General features: G+C 39.3%; 3 protein-coding genes across 9 annotated transcripts; all 3 read right to left on the reverse strand.

Moving 5' to 3' along the window:
• Positions 1-1,371: 1,371 nt before the first annotated feature.
• LOC108632039 (serine/arginine repetitive matrix protein 2) lies at positions 1,372-6,314 on the reverse strand. The gene is given in 3 exon segments (XM_018036335.2): positions 1,372-5,204; positions 5,265-5,468; positions 5,543-6,314. Coding segments are annotated over 3 exon segments (4,143 nt in total). The 5' UTR covers positions 5,649-6,314.
• Positions 6,315-6,497: 183 nt separating this feature from the next.
• TRAM (translocating chain-associated membrane protein 1) lies at positions 6,498-8,845 on the reverse strand. Its single transcript, XM_018036633.2, has 8 exons — positions 8,722-8,845; positions 8,521-8,655; positions 7,924-8,100; positions 7,744-7,859; positions 7,455-7,667; positions 7,276-7,385; positions 6,915-7,202; positions 6,498-6,830 (listed from the first exon to the last, which is right to left on the reverse strand). The coding sequence occupies exons 2-8, from the start codon at positions 8,650-8,652 to the stop codon at positions 6,733-6,735; spliced, it is 1,134 nt and encodes a 377-aa protein (XP_017892122.1). The 5' UTR covers positions 8,653-8,655; positions 8,722-8,845; the 3' UTR covers positions 6,498-6,732.
• A 320-nt stretch (positions 8,846-9,165) lies between these two features.
• Pfk (ATP-dependent 6-phosphofructokinase) lies at positions 9,166-21,740 on the reverse strand. Of its 7 annotated transcripts, none has more exons than XM_026819397.1 (19): positions 19,964-21,740; positions 18,806-19,882; positions 17,260-17,374; positions 17,034-17,185; positions 16,774-16,963; positions 16,486-16,696; positions 14,770-14,878; positions 14,185-14,373; positions 13,924-14,114; positions 13,776-13,851; positions 13,568-13,594; positions 13,428-13,448; positions 13,094-13,195; positions 12,823-13,029; positions 12,598-12,750; positions 12,178-12,502; positions 11,883-12,105; positions 11,642-11,819; positions 9,166-10,002 (listed from the first exon to the last, which is right to left on the reverse strand). In XM_026819397.1, exons 2-18 carry the CDS (start codon positions 19,070-19,072, stop codon positions 11,675-11,677), a joined length of 2,703 nt encoding a protein of 900 aa, XP_026675198.1. In that variant the 5' UTR covers positions 19,073-19,882; positions 19,964-21,740; the 3' UTR covers positions 9,166-10,002; positions 11,642-11,674. The 7 variants fall into 7 exon arrangements, with proteins under 7 accessions (XP_026675198.1, XP_026675197.1, XP_017891872.1 ...); XM_026819396.1 differs by having other exon boundaries at positions 9,166-11,546; XM_018036383.2 differs by having other exon boundaries at positions 9,166-11,819.
• Positions 21,741-22,835: the final 1,095 nt, after the last annotated feature.

The following is a 22,835-nucleotide window of genomic DNA, read 5'->3' on the forward strand; positions in this document are numbered from 1 at the left end:
AGTGATAGCATCTGATAGGATCTGAAATGTTTCGAAGCTTGAATTCGGTCATTGATTTATCACGGGTGTTCGGCTTAAGAGGTTAGAAACTATAACAATAAGTATTCGGTCTTGAGTCTTGCACACGAAATCTAATTACGATTCGGTTTTCGAAAACATGATTTTTAAGCTATCCCACTAAATCGGTTTGGACGCGTGACGCATCTTTTTAATCTACCAGCTTTTCGATCTCCCTCGAGCAAGTACACATGCGAAGTAACTGAATCAGCTCGACACGTGCCAAATATGTGTAACCACTCGTTCCTTGCGCTTCGATTAAACGTACTTGAATTCGGTAACTCGACAAGCTGTACTTCGATACGGAGAACAAAGAGATGAACGGTTGCAGGAAGAAAAGAACAACAGCTTCTTTCTTCCAAAGAAGGAGGAGGCGGGACTAACAATTTTGATTAAATAAGAAAGAACCTAATAATTTTTAGGGGAAACAATCGCCGATGGCGATGGAGTAACGAGCGGCGCGTGGCCGGCCACGTGCCTCCCCAATGCTCGCTCAAACATTATGTATGATGTTACGCGCGCAAAATAAGTCTCGCCTAATTGCAACGATCGCCGTGCCGTTCCATTAGAGATTAAACTTCAAACGAGACTCGGTCAGACTCGTTAATTAAGTCGACTCATTGAACCGTGGCGACGTTTTTGTGTTCCGTTCAAAGCGGAAAACGATACATTTTATTATTATTGTAAATGACCACGAACGAAATCGGTCTTTCGAAAATTACTCTTCCCAATTGTGTATCTCGCTTGCCGGTTATTTAAGGAAACGTCCGAACGTACGTGCCTCTCAAACGAGAAATCTGTTTGTCCGTCCGCTAAGGGTCAAATGTTGCAGTAATGAGATTGTTCAACCGGCAATGTTAATATGTTACGCAAATTGTAGAAAATCGCTTTTAATCTACGGCCATTCTTTTCACCGTGTCACGTATTGGCTAATCACCGAGCTGCGTCAATTCGACTTGTCACAAATATTTGTAATACCGCGATCCTGATTCTCGTCACGCGTCGATTTTGTGACGGAAATAGTAGATCACTAAACGCGGAACACTATAATTATAACGATAACCGATATTCTTTCTTACTACGCTAAAACTAGCGTAGATATTAGACTGTGAATTAATGTGAAGACACTGCTGCGTGAGCAGCGCGTCGAGAAAATTATGCGTTCCATTCACATAAACAAATATAATTTTATTTAAATACTATTTACATGGACCTTAGAAAAATAATATTTATATTTTATACAATTCACATGGGAAAACGCATATCTCTTATAATCTACATAACATCGTGATGTTCCAAGAGCGCTTCTTACAATTAAGATCCATATTTTAATTCAGGGGGGAGCGTTCGAGATTCTTAAATAGGCTCGTACAGCTTCTCTGGACTGTACGGTATATTTCTAATGTTTCCCGGCAACATCATCGGCACCAATTTAAAGCGAAGCTCGTAAGGGAAGAAGTCGTGGCAGAAGTTATAAAAATCCCAACGATTACGAATAATACCGAGTCGTGCCATTTCTTTCATCAAACAGTACATGTCAGTCTTGTATTTCGCAAAGGATTTAACTCTCATTATCCTCGACGTTACATTTGCGAGTTGCTGCACAAAGTTTTCGGAGACCACTCTCGTCTCTAATTTATACTTGGGTTCCAGGTGCTTCCACAAGTGTTTGTAAAAACGATCGGTGACCCACATTTTCGGACGAACGAGTTTAGGTGGTTTGTACGGTTGCCCGTTCACCAGGTAAGCCTTGTGAATCGGTTTCGTTGGACCCTGCTTCTTAGACTTTGATGTTATTCCCTTTTTAATCGGGCTTGTTACTTTCTCAGTCTTCTTGCCCTGCGTATCAGCCATTGCCTGCTCCTTCACTCTGTCCAATTTCTTCTTCAACTCTTCCACCTGGCTCTTATTTGAAAAGAACACCGAAGCCGGCATCCCATTTTCTACTTTTAAGAAATTCGTAATGCTCTTTTGTCCCTTTGAAACGTGTTTGTTATCTCTGCTCGTAGCGACCAACGGTTTCCTAGGCGTTTTCTTACTAGTGTTTGAAATTATCTGTTTTTTATTAGTCGAAAGAGGCGTCGCATTTACACCAGACGGACTCTGAATCGCACTTACATCCTTGCTGATAAGCGGTTTATTTTTAATTTCCAGTTTGCTGGAAACATTTGGAACAGATTCTTTCCCTCTGCTTGCATTCTCCTTATTATCTCTTTTAACACTAGGAGGAGGATCTGGATTGAACGTATCCTTCGTTTTTTCGAGAACTCCTAGTGATCTATCTTGTTTCGCGTCTTTAATTGAAGTGTTTAAACTTTTGCCCCGAACGTTTTCAATAATCTCAACCTTCTCTATCGACTGCGCTTTATTTTTAATTTCCGGTTTGCTGGAAACATTTGGAACAGATTTTTTCCTTCTGCTTATATTCTTCTTATTATCCCTTTTAGCACTAGTAGGAGCATCTGGATTGAACGCATCCTTCTCCTTCAGTTTCTCGAGAACTACTACTAGTCTATTTTGTTTCGCGTCTTTAATTAAAGTGTTTAAACTTTTGCCCCGAACGTTTTCAGTAGTCTCAACCTTTCCTATCGACTTATTTATAGTTGACGAAATTGATTCTTCTTTGGTAGGTGGTCGACCGGTTTGAATCTCAGGACTGTTTGGACTAATGGCTAAATCAGTTTGCTTCGGGCTTCCTTCTCGCTTACTTATACTTCTCTCGAATTTCAACGACTGAGACACGCTAATATCAAGCAATTCCGATCGTTTGTTTTTGCTCTTCGCACTAGATCTTATATCTTTCTGGGGTGTAGAAGAAGTTCTTTCTCGCACTTCAATCAAATTATTTCTATTTTGTTTTGAAAACTCCTCTTCAGAATCTTCGTCCGATGAAGACTCGAAAAGTTTAGTAGACCAATTTAAGCGAACATTCAGTTTTTTCGAAATATTCGTCGCACCGATCGATTGACTAATGAGCGTACGAGATAAATCTAGTTCCTCCTCGATTTCATTTATCGTCTTCCTGTTTCGTTCTGGAATATCCTCGACTTTTTCCAATTCAGGTTTATTTAACATTTGTATAAACGATGCGTGCGGCTTACTCGGAAAATTATCGCTCGCTCTTTTAGGAGTTTTTTCGATGCTAATGGATTTCATTTCGTTCACAACAGATGCAACAGGTGCGTTCTTTTTCGATCTCCTTTTGCCGCTACGTTTTGAAGTAAACGATTTGTTTTCCGATTCAGAATCGCTGGAAACAAGCCTTAACGTGTAATTTCGCGATGAACTCGTACTTTTATTTGACGAAACATCTCGCACAGTAGATGATTCAGATCGTTCTTCGTTTACAACATTCTCTCCTAAGTCTGATTTAGACACACCTGTAACAGGAACTTTCCCATCTCGTTGCGATTTACTTAAATGACCACTTCTTTCATTCAATCGTGTAGATGGAGTTTTTCTTCTTGAAGCATCTATTCCCCCAATTTGTTCAACATTTCCTGCCGCGTGCTGTTTTTCAGGTGATACCGGCTGTTTACTCTTGATATGTCGCTTCAAAGCGCTCGTATCCTCTAATTTACCCTCACTAGTAGCAAGAAATGAACCTCCCCGATTGTCCTCAGTTTTTTCTTTACTAGGTGATGATTCTTTCTGTACGTTGCTCGTATTCTTGTTATTCTGCTTACAAATAAAAATATCTTCATCCGATTCAGACTCACTCGTAACAGGTTTAACAGAATGTTCTTGTGACTTGGTCAGACGTTTACTTCTTCTTTTCGTGGCCTCTGTTTTTATATTTTGGTCAGTCGTTTCTGTAACTGGTGATAGTAATTGATTTCGGACTCTGCTCGTACTCCTGGTATTCCGCTTTTGAAGGATGTCTTTTTCCGTTTCAATGTTACTCGTGACCATAGGTGAACGTCCTCGCAGCCTACTCGGACTCTTTGAAGAATCTTGAACCTTAATTTGCTTAGCTTCTTCGGCAACAGGTGATACCATGTTCTTCTGCTCGTTACTTGTGTTTCTAGTTTTCAATACCTGAACATTATCTTCGGCAACAGATTCGCTAATAAGTCGTCTTCTGGTATTTTTCTTCTTGGAGCGATCGTGCTGCACGGGCTCGTCAGTTAATTCAATCTCCTCTACTATCGGTTTCGGGACTCGCCTACTCGAACTACGGGTCTGTCTTTTCGTCGGGGTCTCAGATGAAGCAACTTCTGGTCCCTTTTCCACGTCAATAGAAGCCGATCGTTTCCGTAAATTTCTAGAATACCTGCTCTTTCTCGTTCGAGTACTATCAAATGCTTGAGAAGTACGTGAAGTTGGCGTTAACTCCGGAACTGAGAAAAGATCCTCATTCTCCGACGTCTCGACGGGTAATGAAGAAGCCTCAGTCACCACGTTCTTCTTAGACATTTCTTTAACGATTTCTGGAGATATTCTCAGCGTAGACTTCGATTGCTTCGATGAGTGTTCCACGTCTTCTTCAATTCCTGTATTACTTTTATCAACTAACTTATTTTCCTCTATTTCCATGGTAGTTTCCTCGTCATCGATTACATCGTTAAACAGGTTTCTCCTGTTATTTCTGAAATGTCGGATTAATAACGCAGACTTCGGTTTACGTATCACATGTTCTTTGATGCTATTATTACTATCTTTCGTGCTATCAGCCTCAGGCATAGCACTACCTTCGAGTACTGTACTTTGCGCTTTTGGATGCGCAGAAATATTGTCTTCGTTCATAATTGAAACACTGGTTTCAGTTGCAGCTGAGTTTGCAAGCTCGCTGCTAGAAGCTAATATTATAGATTTTCGCTTTGGTAATCCTAACTCGTTTTCCGCCAGTACAGCACCAGACACATTCTTACTTTTATTCTTAGCGGTTTTCTTAGAAACGTCAGGCCTCGGCTTTATTATGTCGCTTGTACTACTTTCATCTGATCGACCGATATTGTCTACTCGTTTGGCAGGACTACTCGCGGTCTTATTTCTAGGTAAACTAGATACAGTGTTCTCTGAAGCACTTGAAATGTCCAAGAAAATATTACCTCTACTCTTCCTTTTCTTTGGATGCAAAGGCAACTTTGCCTTTCTTATTACAGGCTCGTACGTGGTCTCTTGAGATACATTGTTGTCAGTTATATCTAACAAAACATATAATTAATATCTGATGTTTCAAATCTTCGTAAATTATATGTACACACCTTTCTCCTTCTTTCTTTTTTGCATTTTTCCAGAAGTTGTACTGTCCAAATCGTTCAACATGTTCCACCACTGGTCCGGAGCCTGGTTACTATCTACTTCGGAGTCGGAATTTAGAATATCAGTCGATTGACTAAATTTAGTCGAATTCAAAGGCAGACGACTCAGCGTATTGTTCTCCAAATGTTTCCACCAGTACGGCTGTTCTACAATGCAAGTGCAACGTAACGTACTTTAACTATAACCTACAAAAACAAACGAGCAAACGTTCGTAACTCACCTTCGTCCAAGTTACCCGTGTCGGGATCCAGAATAGCAGAGCCTATGCTATATTTACTATTTCTAGTCAAGTTCTTTCGTCCAATTAAACTTTTTCGTTTAAACATTTTCAGTCTTCTTAGAAAACTATCGTTCACTGTCACACTCTTACTTCACTTCTTAAAATTCATTTATTTGCTTCTGTCCACATAAATTATAGTTGCTTAATGATATTAACGACGTGAAATAACGCATTTACATACCGAATTAAGGTCACGTAAACAAAACATGTTCTTGCTATTATTTATTTATTTATTTGACCATTTTTCCTGTTCAGGAGGATTTAGCCCTAAATTCACAGTTACTTACGAAACTATATCAAGCTAACCGTTAGATCGTACTCCTGATAGTAAACTAGGTTATGCTTACGACTACTGTTGTAATTTCGATCGCCTGAGCGTGTTTTTTCTCTTCCACACTTAAACTAAACTATTGTTTTCTTTAATAAACAAACCTAACATAGCAAGACCGAACACGATTCCCGCGTTAAACTGACCTGACCTTACGGAGTTCTAGCCAGAGGTCACAACTGGCCATAATACGCCCTCTGGCGAAACCGCAAAACTACATTTTTAAAAATGTTTCGAAATAATAGCAGAGAGAAAATCTTTCTCTTTGATAGCAGGTAATAGCTCCGGAGAAATTCCATTAATCATCCGATGATCAATTACATTTCTTTATAAATAACCTGAAGATTATATGGAATACTTGATTCTTTTAAATGGGAACCGTTCTTTTTCTTATTGCCTCTCAGAAGCGCGCAAACTTTGTTCCAATCATTTCTTTGTTAGTTATTAACTTCTCAAGGTAAATCATTAAGTACAAGCGGTATAAATTAGAACAAAATCGTAAGGAGAATTGTATTTATGGGTCTTCTATATCAGAAGCAAAGGGATGCAGTCATTGCACTCGGTTTCTTCTCATTGCATCTCGTTCTATTCCGACGCGTTTACACATACACACGTATACAATGTCTTATCGGTTGACGACGCTTTATTGTAAAAGTGAATTATGTCATGGGAAGATGGAGGAATAGTCTGATTTTTAAGATGATACACTGACATGAGAAGAGTTATACCTAATTGTAGCGCATGGGTGAATAAAGTTCGGGGTTTGATTAGCCTTAGATGAATCTCTCATTTTACTAAACGTTTATTTTACTTTCACTGATGAACGAGACCGAAGATTTTTCTTAGTCGCTTGATCGACCTCTGGTAGATCATCGTCCTCGGACATTGCAGACTTTTTTCCTGGATAGAAAACAAATTTTTTTTATAATCAACGAACCCAATGAAGAAATAAATAGATAAACAATTTTTATCAATTCGTCTCACCTTCCTTCTTCCTTAGTTTCTGTTTAGATTTCGCCGTCGTTTGTACCGGGACTACATTTTCGCGAGCACGTTTTATCTGCTTCGAACTGAACAAGTAAACCAGATAAACTTGGAAGGTAATAACTACGGCGAAAACGGAGAATCGTATGGCTGGAATATTGAAATTTCCAGTAGCAAAATCGAACGCGCCTTCGGCATTATTTAATCCATACAGGAAGAACAGGGTTGCTATGACCATAGTCGCGAAGCGCGCGAAAACGTACACCGAGTTAGCAACAAGGAATGCCACTGTAACAAAATAGTTCCAAAATGTTATTCACGGTTTTATATTAAATGATACAATTGACAGAATTGTACCCACTCTTTGTTATTTTCTCTTTTTTACTGATAAAATGAATGAGTCTAGCACTGTGAAGGAAAGCATCTCCCATGTAATGCAGAACCAACAGTAATATTCCTACTTGTTGGAAACTAAAATAAATGTAAATGTTTTACATAGTGATTTGTACTCTATGAAGGAAGTGTTTTATTACGACATACTTTAAGATATGAGCTGCGAGGGTGAAGAGGAGTCCAATGGTCGTCTCCACGACTCTGTGTGGAATATCCTCCTTCTTCACCCTTTGGAAATATAATTCAGGGTAACAATGGAACCAATAAGCGAGCTGGCCAATGAAGAACAGCTTCGAGGAAAATAATAATGGGACAGGATAATCCTTCCATAACGAAGGCATATTTAACAATAAGTCCTCCCTAAAAAGATTATCAAGTTATATACACTTGTACCTACAATTTATTACAGATATAGTTTAACTTCAGTATCTTTTACCTAACAATTATGTCTATACCCCATATAATGGAGAATAGATAGAACACGACGAGCTGACTGGATTCGTTGAACTTGGCAAGTTTCACTTTGCTCAGATGCAAACGTTTTGAAACTTTCTGGAATTATGCCAAGTATTTTATCGATGTTCGGGATTTGAAGCACGAAATCATTGTTACTTACATCAAATATGTAATCTTGGAACACAGCGTGCATTACAATCGTTATCAAAAAGTAGAAAAACACGGCACAAGCGTCCTTCCAACCGTTGGTGTATCTTATTGGCGCGGTTGGATCCTCGATGTCTGAAGTTACATTGTGATGGATAGCGATAAACGTGTATGCCCATGGCGATGTTACCTACAAGAAAATGAGATCGAACTTGGTGAGTTGGAGAAGAATGGAAGGCGTATGACTGGTCATGTAAGAAATTCAGGCTAACGTGGCGTTTAGACAAGTATAAAGGTTTTAAGTACGTTCCTCTTCGAGCATTTAATAAAAGAATGAGTAGTAATAAGAATTATATTATCTATAGCCTTCCGTGGCTAGAATCACAATAAATCTATCTATCTATCATGTTTCTTCCTACATCCTTCAGTCAACAAGTACCGGCGATGAGAAATAACATATGGTCACGCACGATATTAACGTTACATACTTACAGATGATCGAGGATCGTTCGGTCGAAATAATTCCATTAAATGAAAGGAATAACTCAACGATGAGAATCGTGAAAGCTAAAGTAAACGTGTCACAATACTAGTAAAATCGAACGCTTACCTGTACCATCAGACCCGTTACGAAGATCATAGCCACGCAAGAGACGATGTCTCCATGATTCTGAATAACAAATTCATGACTGAATATCGGCGGATTCTTATTCGAATTCTTCCGACCCTTTATCACGACCATTTTCTATAATAAAAACACAGTTATTCCGGTTACGGGTTCTCGATATTCTACACCGTATGAACCACTCACTCGAAGTGACTGCCGTCAAACGATTAAACGTGCACCAAATCACGCACACCGACAGTCACTGGCCGACGATGTCAGTGCGTATACACGACACAGACAAGTTGACGAAGAAGCATGCTGCAGCCAACACCGAACAATGTGGCGCTTTCTACCTTTGACATTACTCGTTGGCACCACGCGAATCAAAATGACGTTTACAACATTTTACCCGTTTATCCGTGCTTGAACATTAGTGGTTTTCTTGCAATCGTAAATAAAGAGTCCTTTTTCAACTCTATTACGATAATCAGTTTGGTTAGTGATACGTGATGCATAAGTGTACGGACGTTGTGTTGTTTCTAAATGCGGCGGAAGAGGTTACCCTAGAGGGTACGTTCAAATAATTGTTTTATTAAATGTACAATTCTTTATTTAATAACAACGGGGTAAGTCGCAGTAATGGGGAAATATTCGTCAGATATACTTTATTGATAGTATTAGGTACATTTTTAGTGATCACGATATTCTTATCCATTTATGTTGCGTATTCATACATACCACAAGTGTGTCTCGTGAAACTTTCAATACCTATCGATAAATAAATATACGAACAACTATGCGACGGTAAAAAGAAAATACACGTTCAACATCTCGGAACAAAATAATTTCTGGATTTCATATACACAGGCATATACATATTTTCTTTTTTATATCTATATTTTGCCAGAGATAAAATTGTAAAGTTCATTGGTCAACAATGAGTCGAAAATATATCTCTGCGATCGTAAAAATAATACTCTTTCAACGTTATATACTTTGTTATTATATATTACTTTATTACATCGATCGTTTGTAGTACGCCATTAACGCTTGTGTAATTGTACGTAAAGTATTTTGTATTAGCACGATTAGTACATTTACTTTAACACACCCGCGACCAAACCTCAGATTTCCGCATGAAGCCGTACAACGCACCGACTTCTCTGTATCGCGGTTACAAGGGAGAGAATATTACAAACAATAATTTTACTCTTATATGCAAAGCCGAATCGATGTCTGTTCAATTATCCATAGTTTCTTTCGTCCGATATTTAATTCATTCGGACTTAGTTCGATTCGATAACAATTTGAAACAGTTCACATTCTGTTCTCGCTGATGAAATAAATTTCTGATGTATGTAAAAAGTTTGCAACTCTGGATTCTATATCTTTACAGACAATATTTCATTTATCTCGTTTACACGTTTGTTAACATCGTCCATTGTCTTCATATTTTATTGAACGATTTTCAGCTATAGCAACGACCTTTAAATAAACAAGTTACATAAGCGTTTCTTATAAGTTAACGATAAAACTTTACGTTATTACGCTGTACTAGGCATACGGTTTTATGTTCGTGATGTATCTATATTAGATGGACGTATCAAACGGTTTTTTGAAAATAATCTTTTTACACGTTCCTCATGTGTTCGCGTTAAGGACACGCATTCGTAACCTTAAAAACGAATCGACTCACTCTATTAAGAAATCTGCTAAAACTCGGAAAGGAAAGATGCGAGTTAAAGTCTAATCTAACACTCGTTAAGAAGAGTACACGAGGATCCACGAGTATAATAGTAACACGAATTAAATCTACGTACTCCCGTAGTCATAAGCCTTAAACCTTAGCGAGACCTTGTAACGTTATATGCAACCAATACGACTTAGGTTTTCAGTTTCCCCTAAGCGTCGTTCGTCGTTGCAAAATTATGTTCTGAGGTAGACAAGTATATTTTTCGAATAGCTTTTCATAGCTATAGGCGAAGCTAAACCAAATTATAAGATTCCGTTAAAGAAAATTTATGCCACGTTATGTTTAATTTTATATCTTAGCGTAGACCACGAATATAGCCTAATAGATTCACTGGCGGACAGTAATGCAGTCGTGAAAGTAGTTAGTCGATCTCTGAGTTCATGTCGTAACCGAAAGTTATGCTATTCGTCGAGTACGATGCTCTCTAAAAGCATTCCTCTTCTAACGAATTCCTTTAAGAGCTACTAGAAAAAAAAACTGGGCTTGAAAATATCATGCACCTGTCACGATTCATACAGTTACGATATGATTACCGTGATTAGTTTCAGAATTGATGATTTTAGATTTATTAGGAAGATTCTAAGATTGAAAGCTATCGCGCTCGAATGTCATGTCGGGAGATTGATTAACGTTAGCCGTTATTCCCACTCGTCTTCATCGTTAAACTCGATTATGATTAGTTCCTTTACTAGAACGTTTAAACGCTGTATACATTGGCTTGATAAATTTTTCTCTTTTCGGCTTACTTTTTATATATAGTATGTATATATATATATATATGGCAATAAATATTTAACACCATTCGGTATAACAATATAATCTTCAGTTGTTATTAATGAAAATGCCACTGACAATCAGATTTCTTGCTATACATATATCTACTTGTTTCGTTTTCTTACGTTATTAGGATATAGCTTACCTCCACGCGGTTCAGGTACCACCTTTATACCTACTTCTCGCTTAATTTCTCATTCAAAATATATACTATATATAAATTTAGTATCTTTTAAATAAAATATTCGTCTGCATGTATTCATGATTATGACAGTAGTTTATAATAATTTGTTATTTATTAGGATAATTCACATTGCGTGTAATAAGTTCTCGTAATTAAATTACTGACCGTGTAAACGGTAATCGTTTATAGTTTACATCGCGACTTCGTGATAATCGCCGAGAAAAATTTTACCTACATTAGATCCCGCGGAATTGTATTCCACAATCGTGTACCCCCTAACACCTCCCCCCCCCGTCCTTAAGTTTGATCGTTTTGTTTCTGACAAATGTATCAACGGAACATGATTATTACAATGCCATACAATACTGTTCAACGAAATCTACAGTTAACAGATCATATTTATGGAACATTACCTTTCAGCCAGCCCTTCTGTTCGTCAATGACTTTTATACGAGAGGCGGGTCACTGTCGAGGTCCATCTCTTCTACCGTGATATAAAGTCCTTCCTCTTCATACGTCGACTCGTGTTTCGCTAAGACTTTGAGCAGTGGTCGCAGTTTCATCCACCATTGATACGTCGGAATGCGATGACTGAAAATATCATTGACACGTTGAAAAAAGTGGTCGAATAAAATCGAACGTGAATCCACTCACTCGAAGTCCGTAACTTCTACAAGTTCCATTAGAGGTGTGAATCGATACTGTCTCCGCACGATACCGATCATCACTGCACTGTCAGGGTCCATCGTCGATGTCCTACCATCGCTGTTGGTACATTTTTTTAGCTGCTCGCTGAACCAGTCGACTGCCTTCGAACCCATTTTCGTTCCCAAGTTCCGATCGAACGGAGTAGGGGATCCACCTTGCTGCATATGACCTGTATAAAAGAATTGTATGAATCATTATCCGCTCCTATTTGAATCATCGAAGTTTATCAGTGATTACGTACCGATGATATTCATTCTACAACTGAACAGTCCCTTCCCTTCTTCGCTAAAGAGTCTCTGCATAAAGTCGGTGGTGTAATTTAAGTTGGCATTTTCATTTCTCAAGATCAGGCCTCTTTGTACACCCTCTGACATCTTCGCAGCCATCGCGATCACGTCTTGATTCAAATCTTTTATGTTGAATTTCTCCTCAAAGATGTACGCCGCGTCAGCACCTCCGGCCAGACCCGCGACCGTGGCTAGGTAACCGCAGAATCCACCCATGGTCTCGATGATGAATACACGACGTTTTGTTCCCTGAGCAGACTGTCGGATTCTATCGCAAATCTAAAAATAACGGAGACCGAATAATATTTCGTCGACGCAATATGCGACGAAACTCGACGAACAAACATTGTTTGCTGTATCGTGCGAAAGTTTACCTCTGTGATCTCGTTTAAAGCGGTGTCGCAACCTAACGAGAATTCGGTACCAGGAACGTTGTTACTGATAGTTGCCGGAATCATAGCTATTGGAATTCGAAATTCTTCGAACTGTTTCCTGGCGTTGTAGAAAGTAAGTCCCGTTTGATAGCCCTTTTAGACAAACAAGGAATGATTGAACGTTCCGTGAAACAGTGATATGTACAAATTTCAAGTGACGATTACCTCGAATCCTCCTATTATCAATAGAGCTTGGATTCCAAATTCTTTAAGTTTCGCAGCGATCGCAGGTAACTGATCGTCTCTGGGTGGGGCACGCTTCGTTCCCAAGTAAGCACCACCTTGAGCCACCCAGCCAGTGACGGAGGGCCAGTCCATTAACTTAAATTTACCGGCCATAAGACCAAGTACTCCGTCACAGATACCATAAACCTAAGACGAAAAAATGTTAGGTTTCGATGGTCATCATTATTAAAGAATCCGAGTTAAGTAATACCTTATCGCCTCGGTAGATACAGTTTCTGACGAACGAACGCACCGCTGCGTTCATACCACAAGACGGTGAACCGATATGCATCACACCTAAGGTGTAGTGGTCCTGTAACAAAATTCGATATGAACGTAGTGGAAGGATTTCGATATCAGTCGACATCATGCTGCGTGCAGACAAAAGAAACAAACGCATTCTGTAGCGCTCAATCATAGCGTTTCGTATTAACATTTGCGTGATGCTAACATATATCTTTGTTCTTTTGTCCTGGCAAAAGCGTTTAGCTACAAATAAAAAAACTTGTACGTTAACGACAACATTTAAAAGTCTAATAACTCACTTGTCCGCATAAAGTGAATTGCTAATGTAAAAGGGGAAAAAATACAATATATTAGAAAGGCTGGCTGGTCACAAGGCATATATATTGTTCTTATGACAAAAAGTTATACACTTATAGCTTCGCTTAGTCAACAGATTTACCTTTGTTAATGTGGGGCCATTACTTTCCTGAAGCAATATCAAATAAGAGATGTAGTAAAGTGAAAATCTCTAACTCACTTCTAAGTGTTATAGAACTAAAAGCTCTCGAGACGCATCATATATATTTCTACAATTTATTACCAAGTATGCATCTAGAAGGCTTTAAGTTCCTCTCAGTTTTTCTGTTACTTATCCAACAGTAACTTACCTTGGTAGGATCGTGGTCCACAGGTGCTTTCAGGCGAGTCAACATTTTATATGTCTCCAAATTACGAGTGAATCCCCTGCAAACATTTATACAATTAAATATATCAACGTATATTAAATCAACAAAATTCGAGAGATGATTAACTTACTTTCCACGAAGTTGAACAGCAAGATCCCAATTTTTATCGGCCATAGCTTGCGCCACTGCTTTCGTACGACGAACGCATTCCATAAGGGGTAGTCTAACTGCTTGATTACCGTCTAACGTGACGACGCACGCTTCGGTGTCCGGTGTAGCTTCCATTAATGCCATTACCGCTTCTGCTCCCATTCGGCAACCCTAATTATCAGAATTCTTATTATATTTCCTGGAAAATGAATACTCTGCGTTACTATGCGCGAGTACTGACCAGAACTCTGTCAAAGGCTGACGGATTGCCACCTCTTTGTACATGGCCAAGAACGGTGATCCTAGTATCTTGTTGCAATTTGTCCACGACAACCTTATGAACCTTCTCCGCGGTAATTGGTTCACCATTTCTATCTATTGCGCCTTCCGCTACAATAATAATGTTAAGCCGTTGCCCAGTAAGTCTTTCCTGAAATTCATTCGTTCTGTAAGTTTTATACGTCCGGAACTTCAGAATCAGAAATGAAAGAAAATACGTAACGATACACAAGACTTTATATTTCCCATAAGCATGCGAAACAAGTGATTAGTTGAACTTAAAAATAACTGCATGATATTACGTATGCGTGGGAATTTATGAAAAAAGCATATAGAGCGCAAAGTAAAATATATTGTAGTAAGTAAACGAAAAGGCGTATTATACGTTGGCAAGTAAAAATTAACAAATTAAATATTCCTTCTCTTACTAATTAAACGGGGAAAATATAAACCGAAAGGACTTAGTTTCGCGATCGAAACTTCTCAAAGACGAGTTTGTAGAACCGATTGAAAAAAAATTAAAAAAAAAGTAAAGAGATTTGCGAACCTGCAGTAATTTTTTGCACAGCTTGTTCGGCCAGTCCTGTTCAGGCGGCCACTCTGGGATGAACACAAAATCAGCTTCACTACATATGGCTGCCACTAGAGCCAGGTAACTGTAATAGTATGTTATGAAAGCTATCTAAAAATATTACATTACATAAACAAGGCGATAACTACTGTGTACATAGATTTTTATATCGTTCGACGACGAATGTGCTTATAATGAATTTTCACTATTAAGAGGAATTGATAATTCTGGTAAAGGAGCAGACACAGTTTCGAGTGATAGCTATAAAAGTGGAACGATCAATCAAGCACCGAGTTATACAACTTTCGAGAGTTATTTAACTCGTTCATCTGTTCTTCGAACATCCTACTTTCGTATTATGTTCATTATACACTAAGTTAGCTTGTACGTGTATGTACAGGGTGTTCCGTAAAGGGTGTAAGAGCCGAAAATGGCAGATAGGGAGGGTCTTCCTGAACAACAATTTCCTTTGGCAAAATGCAGAATGGGGCTTGGTTACCGAGTTATTAACAAAAAACACGGACCAATCAGAGCGCTCGGTCTACGCGGGCTCCGACTCGGGAGCGTTGGCTCCGGCTCGGGATCGGATCCGGGCCAACGCTCCCGAGTCGGAGCCCGCGTAGACCGAGCGCTCTGATTGGTCCGTGTTTTTTGTTAATAACTCGGTAACCAAGCCCCATTCTGCATTTTGCCAAAGGAAATTGTTGTTCAGGAAGACCCTCCCTATCTGCCATTTTCGGCTCTTACACCCTTTACGGAACACCCTGTATGTAGTATACAAGTCGACTTATATGCATCTCAGCCGAAGGTACCTAGAAAGTGACTGTAAATATATCCTCAAATATACCNATACAGGGTGTTCCGTAAAGGGTGTAAGAGCCGAAAATGGCAGATAGGGAGGGTCTTCCTGAACAACAATTTCCTTTGGCAAAATGCAGAATGGGGCTTGGTTACCGAGTTATTAACAAAAAACACGGACCAATCAGAGCGCTCGGTCTACGCGGGCTCCGACTCGGGAGCGTTGGCTCCGGCTCGGGATCGGATCCGGGCCAACGCTCCCGAGTCGGAGCCCGCGTAGACCGAGCGCTCTGATTGGTCCGTGTTTTTTGTTAATAACTCGGTAACCAAGCCCCATTCTGCATTTTGCCAAAGGAAATTGTTGTTCAGGAAGACCCTCCCTATCTGCCATTTTCGGCTCTTACACCCTTTACGGAACACCCTGTATACTATGCAAAGAAGACTAATCGACGTCGAATAAGGTTCTCGGACAATTTAATGGTACGTTTAACTGTAAGGAGGAATACGAGTAACATTGGCAAACTAATCAAGCAATTAAAAAATTACATAACGAAAGGGAAACAAATCGTCCAATTAGTCAAATCAAGTTAGGGGCAAACAATAGAAGTGAGAAATAAACTTAGAGAATTCCTAAGTAACGTGCCTGCTCCAATTTTCTACATAATTTATCAGGCCAGTCAATGGGGGGTGGTGATTCCGGGCAGAAAACAAAGTCTGCCTCTGCTGCTAAAGCACCCACAATTGCCAAATACCTATCCACAAGTTCATGAAATTTTTAAAGAGTAAATAAAAGTAGACATTCCATTCATAAGTCACTACGACTAAATCCTATTATTTCCTATTGGTCGCTTATCATAGAATGAGGGAAATCTAGCTGCTGCGGAGATGACTCACCCACAATGACGACCCATAACTTCCATGATAAATGTTCTTTGATGAGAATACGCGGTGCTGACGATGGCATCGATACTCTCGATGATCCGATGCAACGCGGAATCTGTACCAATAGTCATGTCGGTTCCACAGAAATCGTTATCGATAGAACCTACCAAACCAGCAATATGCAAATGCTGATACTTGTCCGCTTGTTCCGGCGTGATTTCACCTGAGCGAACGGTTAGATGTTAGAATTATAAGGGAGAGGATAACACCAAACAGTGAGACGATCTTATTTCCTTTTACCTGCGTCCACCAATTCTTTCAAAAGTGTGGGCCACTCATCTTTGAACAAATTCGCACCAGTAAGCGAACCGTCACCGCCTATCACGACCAAATTCGTTATTCCACGAGTCACCAGATTCTTAGCAGCTTTCCTGCGTCCAGCGTGTTCTCTGAAGTCTGTGCATCGAGCCGATCCTATCACTGTACCACCCTGCAAAGTGTACTCGGGTTACAATTTAAAATAAGGCAGAAATAGTTTAGATTTAATTGACAGTACATACTCTATGAATAATACAAGATACAGAAGACCAGTTAGCTTCTACAATGTTGTTCTCACCGTCCACCATGCCTTGATAGCCTTCTTTGATGAAGAACACTTTGCAGCCTAGGTAAATACCCATTCTAACAACTGCACGAACAGCCGCGTTCATTCCTGAAAAATACGAACGATATCAATTACTTCGGTTAATATTGGCGTATTAATATTTGATGGAAATTATTGCTTACCTTGAGAGTCACCTCCACTGGTGAAGACCGCGAGGCCTTTACCTTTGTGACTACCAGGTTTTATAAACCTCTGGGCTATCTCCTCTGCCATACTTCCAGGGTAAAAGCTTCTTTTCTGCAGGTAACATAATGATTAGATAAAGTTATTTCAGTCTTTCATCCGGTAATTGTGTCTGTCGCAATATAGCTTATTTTTAGATGTCAACTGATTTGCCTCTCTCGTCGCGAGTATAGAATATCTGTCGAATTCATCGATGAAATCAAGCTCATCATCAGTTCCAAGATCAGTACAAGCGTGCATGGAAATCATGTGGGCCGGGGCCATCACATTTGCTGTGAACATCTATTTCATTTTTTTATACTTTCACCGAACTCGATGAATGTAACAAAGGGGACAGGCGTCGAGCTGCTAACTCACTTCTGGGAAGACCATTGATATTCTAACATTTTCCACTCGAGCCCTTTTACTTCTCTCAATTAAATTTGCAGCTAATTCTGAAACTGTCGGACTTCCAATGGTAGGACTTGTATCTTCTACATATTTCGCAGGACCTTTTTCAAAAAGTTCTTATTGCCTCCCAACGTTCTAACTAACTTTATTCTAGTTCGAGGTGTACGTTTTACAATCAGGTACATTATTTTACTTTGTATTAGAACTGAAACGTGAACAGAGGGATCTTCCTCCTCTTCCAATTCCTCTGGGGAATTGCAGACGCATACATCTTCATTTTTCTTGAACATGTTTCAAGAGATGTACGTAAAAGAAAAATTCAAACAAGACATCAATAAATGTAGTCTATTATACTGTACATAAAACATATACATATAACCTAAAATAACAAAAGTCAAGCTATTACAACATGAATCTAGCATTTGATGTATTCTAAATTTATTTTATGCAAGCTCGAACAACAATCATTGTTTCACGCATACAGAAATCGCAATTTTCATTATACTTTTTATGCGACTGTTGCTCACGTGCTATCGTGAATACGGAGGCTACGATAGCCTTATTTGAATAATAATAAAAGAGTACGTTACACAATTACGAAAACGATAAAATGCATAGGAAGAAAGTTAAACTTTCGAGGATCAGCAGCGACGTCTCCACTCAAGATCGATGGATCGTACAGAGCGTATGTTTAATAAAAATCGTGTTCTTAAGGGACGTTGCGACACGAAACATGTTCGACAGTCCTTCGTATTTTAAAATAAAATATCGCGTACAAAGAATCGATGAAATCTGGCACAGCCTCAAAAACTACTGTGCATCAAAACAACGGAACGACGACAGTACGTGCAGCAGGTATAGACGTATAGATCATCATCAGAATTGCGTGGACGACACGCGAGCGTCTAGCAAAGTGAAACTCGGAGAGATATGCAAATTGATGAGAGACAGTGGAACGGGATTCATTCAATGAAATTAACCAACTGTAATAACGGCGTGTCGTAACGTCACCCTGTCACTGACAACCTTCGTCACTGGGGTGAAACGTACGCTTCGATAAATATTTAATACGAATCGCAGACCTCTTTCACTCACCGAACAAGTGTTTACCCAGTCGCGATGAAAATCCGAAGGGGGATGATTTTCCTTCACAGGTTTCGAATTAACGAGAGAATACGCGGCGGACTCTGAGTCGTTGTCAGACTCGGCGTTCGCGTCTTGAGCCTGACTAAAGCTGAAGGTGACCTTTACGTGTGCTTCTGCACGAAACCCCCACCAGTAATATCGCTTAGGCTCCCTGCACCCCACTCTGTATGGAATTAAATTTAGGAAACGGCCGTAGATGGTGTTAGTGATACACATTACACGCGCTTACGACGGCCAATAACGATATGTAGGAATGTAAAATATGCCGCAGGTGAATGCGTTTAATGCACTGTCCGATTCTCAGTAACCGTTGAAAATTCTACATCTTTTAAAGCCTGTGTCCGTGCATTATCTCACGTTTTTTCTCAGCCGGAGAAATCTCGACGTGCTCTTCGTATCAATTTAACATAAGACGCGACGGTAGTACAGTTTCCCGTTCGATAGTTATTGACCCTTATTGATAGTTCATGCAATTTGTTTTACTAATAATCTTGAAAATTCTCTTCGAACGTCGTAAATGATGGTACTTTTAAGTTTTCTCTATGAACGCTGTTCTACGACTAGTAGCTCTTATTTTTAGTGGAGTTATTTCGAATGACGAGGCTCGAAGTAGTTCGACTAAGCCGAAATTTCATCAGCACTTCTTCGTAAAAAATGTTCACTCGTGATGGCGTCAGTCTGTGTGAGATCGAGTGACTCATTGCGAACTTCGTTTACAGAAAAAATAATCACCTTGAATAAAATGCGCATCACTTTCAGTCAGTAATCGCGTAACTCCACTTTACACTGCGTGTATTAAACTTTTGCGAAACGAAGTCTCACGTTAAGACGTACGTGTCGTTCACCTCGTATACTTACTTCCCAATTCTCAGAAAACCCATCGTCCTATTTTCCGTAGAAAGTGATCATCTGATTCTCTTCGTCGCTTTAATTGCAAACTGATGATGATGATGTTCATTCTTCGATCGATGAAACCGGTATCGGTCTTTGGTTTGCGGTAATTGGGCCAAGGTCTGAACAGTAATCCTAACGAGTAGTGAAACCAATTGACCACGTTGTTTATCATTAGACTCTGCTTCATAATTTCGAGATACAGATAATACATACAGTTGCGCGTGCGGTTCGAGCGGACAGAATCGGTCGCGTTTGTAAACAAAATAACGAAAAGACTGAATGAAACAGAAACGAGAAGTGAGAACCACAGACAACATGGGAAATTGAACAGTCTTTTTCTTGTACTTCTTCGTGTTCGGAAAGGCACGTGAATATTACGCAGAAGTGTATAGTCTAATTCTACCATGGGACAGTAGCGAGGAGAAGTTTCTACGTACAGATAAACACGTTGTAATGTACGACGATGCATATACATACGTACATACAAGAATCTACTTGTCGGTCACTTAATAAAAGCCAACTAGGTTTACTGTATTTTTCGTAGGCGAATATACAAACGTACACATTTTCGTATAAACTTTGAAAGTTAACAAGATGTACAAAGACATCGCGGTACTGTTCAATAGCTACGTTTTCTTAAATTCAACTTTAGCTTGTATACGCGTATAATACCAAAACGTTAGGTTTTTTTACCTTAACTTCAGATTCCCTTCTTCTTTTTGGTTTGCTTAAGTTAAGGTGATTATTTGGTGACCTGTGTTATCTTAAAATCGATACCCACCAATTCTGTACTCTTTTTTTATTCGTTCAAATTAGTGTCGAGAATGATATATCAAACGGTTTCCGCTTCACAATCCAATTGAACCTAATATCTTACCTATATCTTCTAACTCTCGTCAATATCTATACGAATCTTGGATCAACAATACCGAAGATATACTTTATGTATATTTACGATGAAGTCAGCGCGTACGAAACCAGTAATAATAATAATAATAATAATAATAATAATAATAATAATAATAATAATAATAATAGTAATAATAATATTAATAATCATAATAATGATGATGATGAGGATGACGATGATGATGATGATGATGATAATAATAATAGTAATATGTGATGACGTATGGCGACGACAGTAATATTAATCGTTACGAAGAGAATTCTTATCATATAGGAACATTGTGCTTAAGTTCTCCTACCTAGCTTTCGAAATTAACTGAAACTTCCTGCTTTTGAATATTGTTGAAAATATTGCAAGCGCTACATTTATATGTTTCTTTGCAATTACCGAACATAGAATAAAATCCATTATACATATTGCCATTCCAGAACCTGACGATACTGCAGAGCAGGATAATCGAGGTCTTGCTTTTGTTTTTCTGAGACATTTTATCAGAATTTATTATTTCGTGTAAACGTTTATAATAATAATTATAATTTACAATTACGATGATCGATGATAAATACAAATAGAACAACGTAAGGTGGGACAAGGAAACTAGGGGAGTAATAGCGGATGAATACTTGAAAGATGAGCCCTTTTCAATGGCTAGTTTTTCCTATGAGATGATGCTAGGTCGGGGTGAGGGGGGAGAGAAGGGGCGGAGGTGTATATTCGCGCGGCTCGAGAAACATAATTCTTGCCGTTCGTAACTTTACAATGTAAGCATCTCGATAATTGAATCGTCCCGGATCTTTTCAAGATCACGAAATGAGCGACAAATATGTAAATAGGACAACGAGAGACAGAGGAACCGAGCGGGAAAAGGGATGAAATAAAAAATTTGAGAAACAGTGACACACCACCTCTTCGTAGCTTGTCGTACCAACGACATACTCTCGTCGAGCCGAGGCGAGACGATCCGAACTTTGAAGTAAGCGGTTAGCACTCGTCTCGATAAGAGTCTCGACGAGAGTGTACTGCTGGCATAAGGAATTCTTGTTCGTTTTATAAATACATAGTGAGTGTTGCAAAAATAAATAAAATCAAGTAAGAGTTATAAGAGTACCATATTTGATCGAGGAAATAATATTCGAATAGCAAACCGAGGGGTGGCTCCAAAGAACTAACGTCTCGAATTCATTCGTCAGGATAAACTGTATATTGATCGTACGGTGTCAGGAATATAAAAAGGATCAAGGAAGAGGAAGATGGAGTAGGAGGAAAAGGAATCGAATATGGTTAAAAGTTGAAAACGATCGAGTCGTACAAATACATCGGTCGAACTTGCTGCGTAAGGACGAGATCGACAATTCGACAGTAAGTCTTCTGTTCTAACGTCCCGAACTCGCTCAGCTGGCCCGCTCTTACTTGTTTAGTCGGATTTAAGAACTCTCTCTCTCTCTCTCTCTCTCTCTCTGTCTCTGTTTGCGACTACGTACACGTTTCACTCTTACTTCCTAGTCTTTCTTGCATCGGTAATAAACGTGCACGAAACGATAAAAGCACAGTACGTGTTTAATGACAACGAAAGGTATCGTTAATCATGATCTCTCGATGCGGTCCGTTACCGTTATAGTTACTACCAGTCCCAGAAACACGCGAACGCCATTCGCAATTTTTTATCTTTACAAAATCGAGTTGGGTCTCCTTTTTTTTCCGTGTCGTTCGTTCACCTTTTTATCGTTTGACGCGATAGAAACATGGACACATTGAAGAGTACAACACATTACGGGGACGTTTATCCACGCAACACACGTAATTAATGATAATCGTTACTTGCTTCCATACGATAAACATTTACGTATATTGTGTGTGTTTCTGGTGTCAGTGTGTAAGTTCTGTACCTCCGCGTATATGGGTAGGTATATACGCATGTAAGTGTGTAGGTTAAGCGCACGTATTTTTTTGCGTTTCTTTTACATTACACTTAAAAAGTATCCATGCATACGAGACGAGGAATACGTGACAGTATTCGTTCTATCGACAGAGCTAGATTAGGACCGAAATGGAATGGACCGAACCAGAGGCGGATGGCGTGGATTCACACTCTCGAGGACCTAAAACCAACAACCCAGCAACGAAAACAAAAACGAAGAATTAAAAAGAAACAGAAGCGAACGCATACTTAACGTT

Source organism: Ceratina calcarata, unplaced genomic scaffold (assembly GCF_001652005.2).
Source record: "Ceratina calcarata isolate Rehan_Ccalc_2016 unplaced genomic scaffold, ASM165200v1 scaffold151.2, whole genome shotgun sequence".
In the NCBI taxonomy this organism is placed as follows: domain Eukaryota; kingdom Metazoa; phylum Arthropoda; class Insecta; order Hymenoptera; family Apidae; genus Ceratina; species Ceratina calcarata.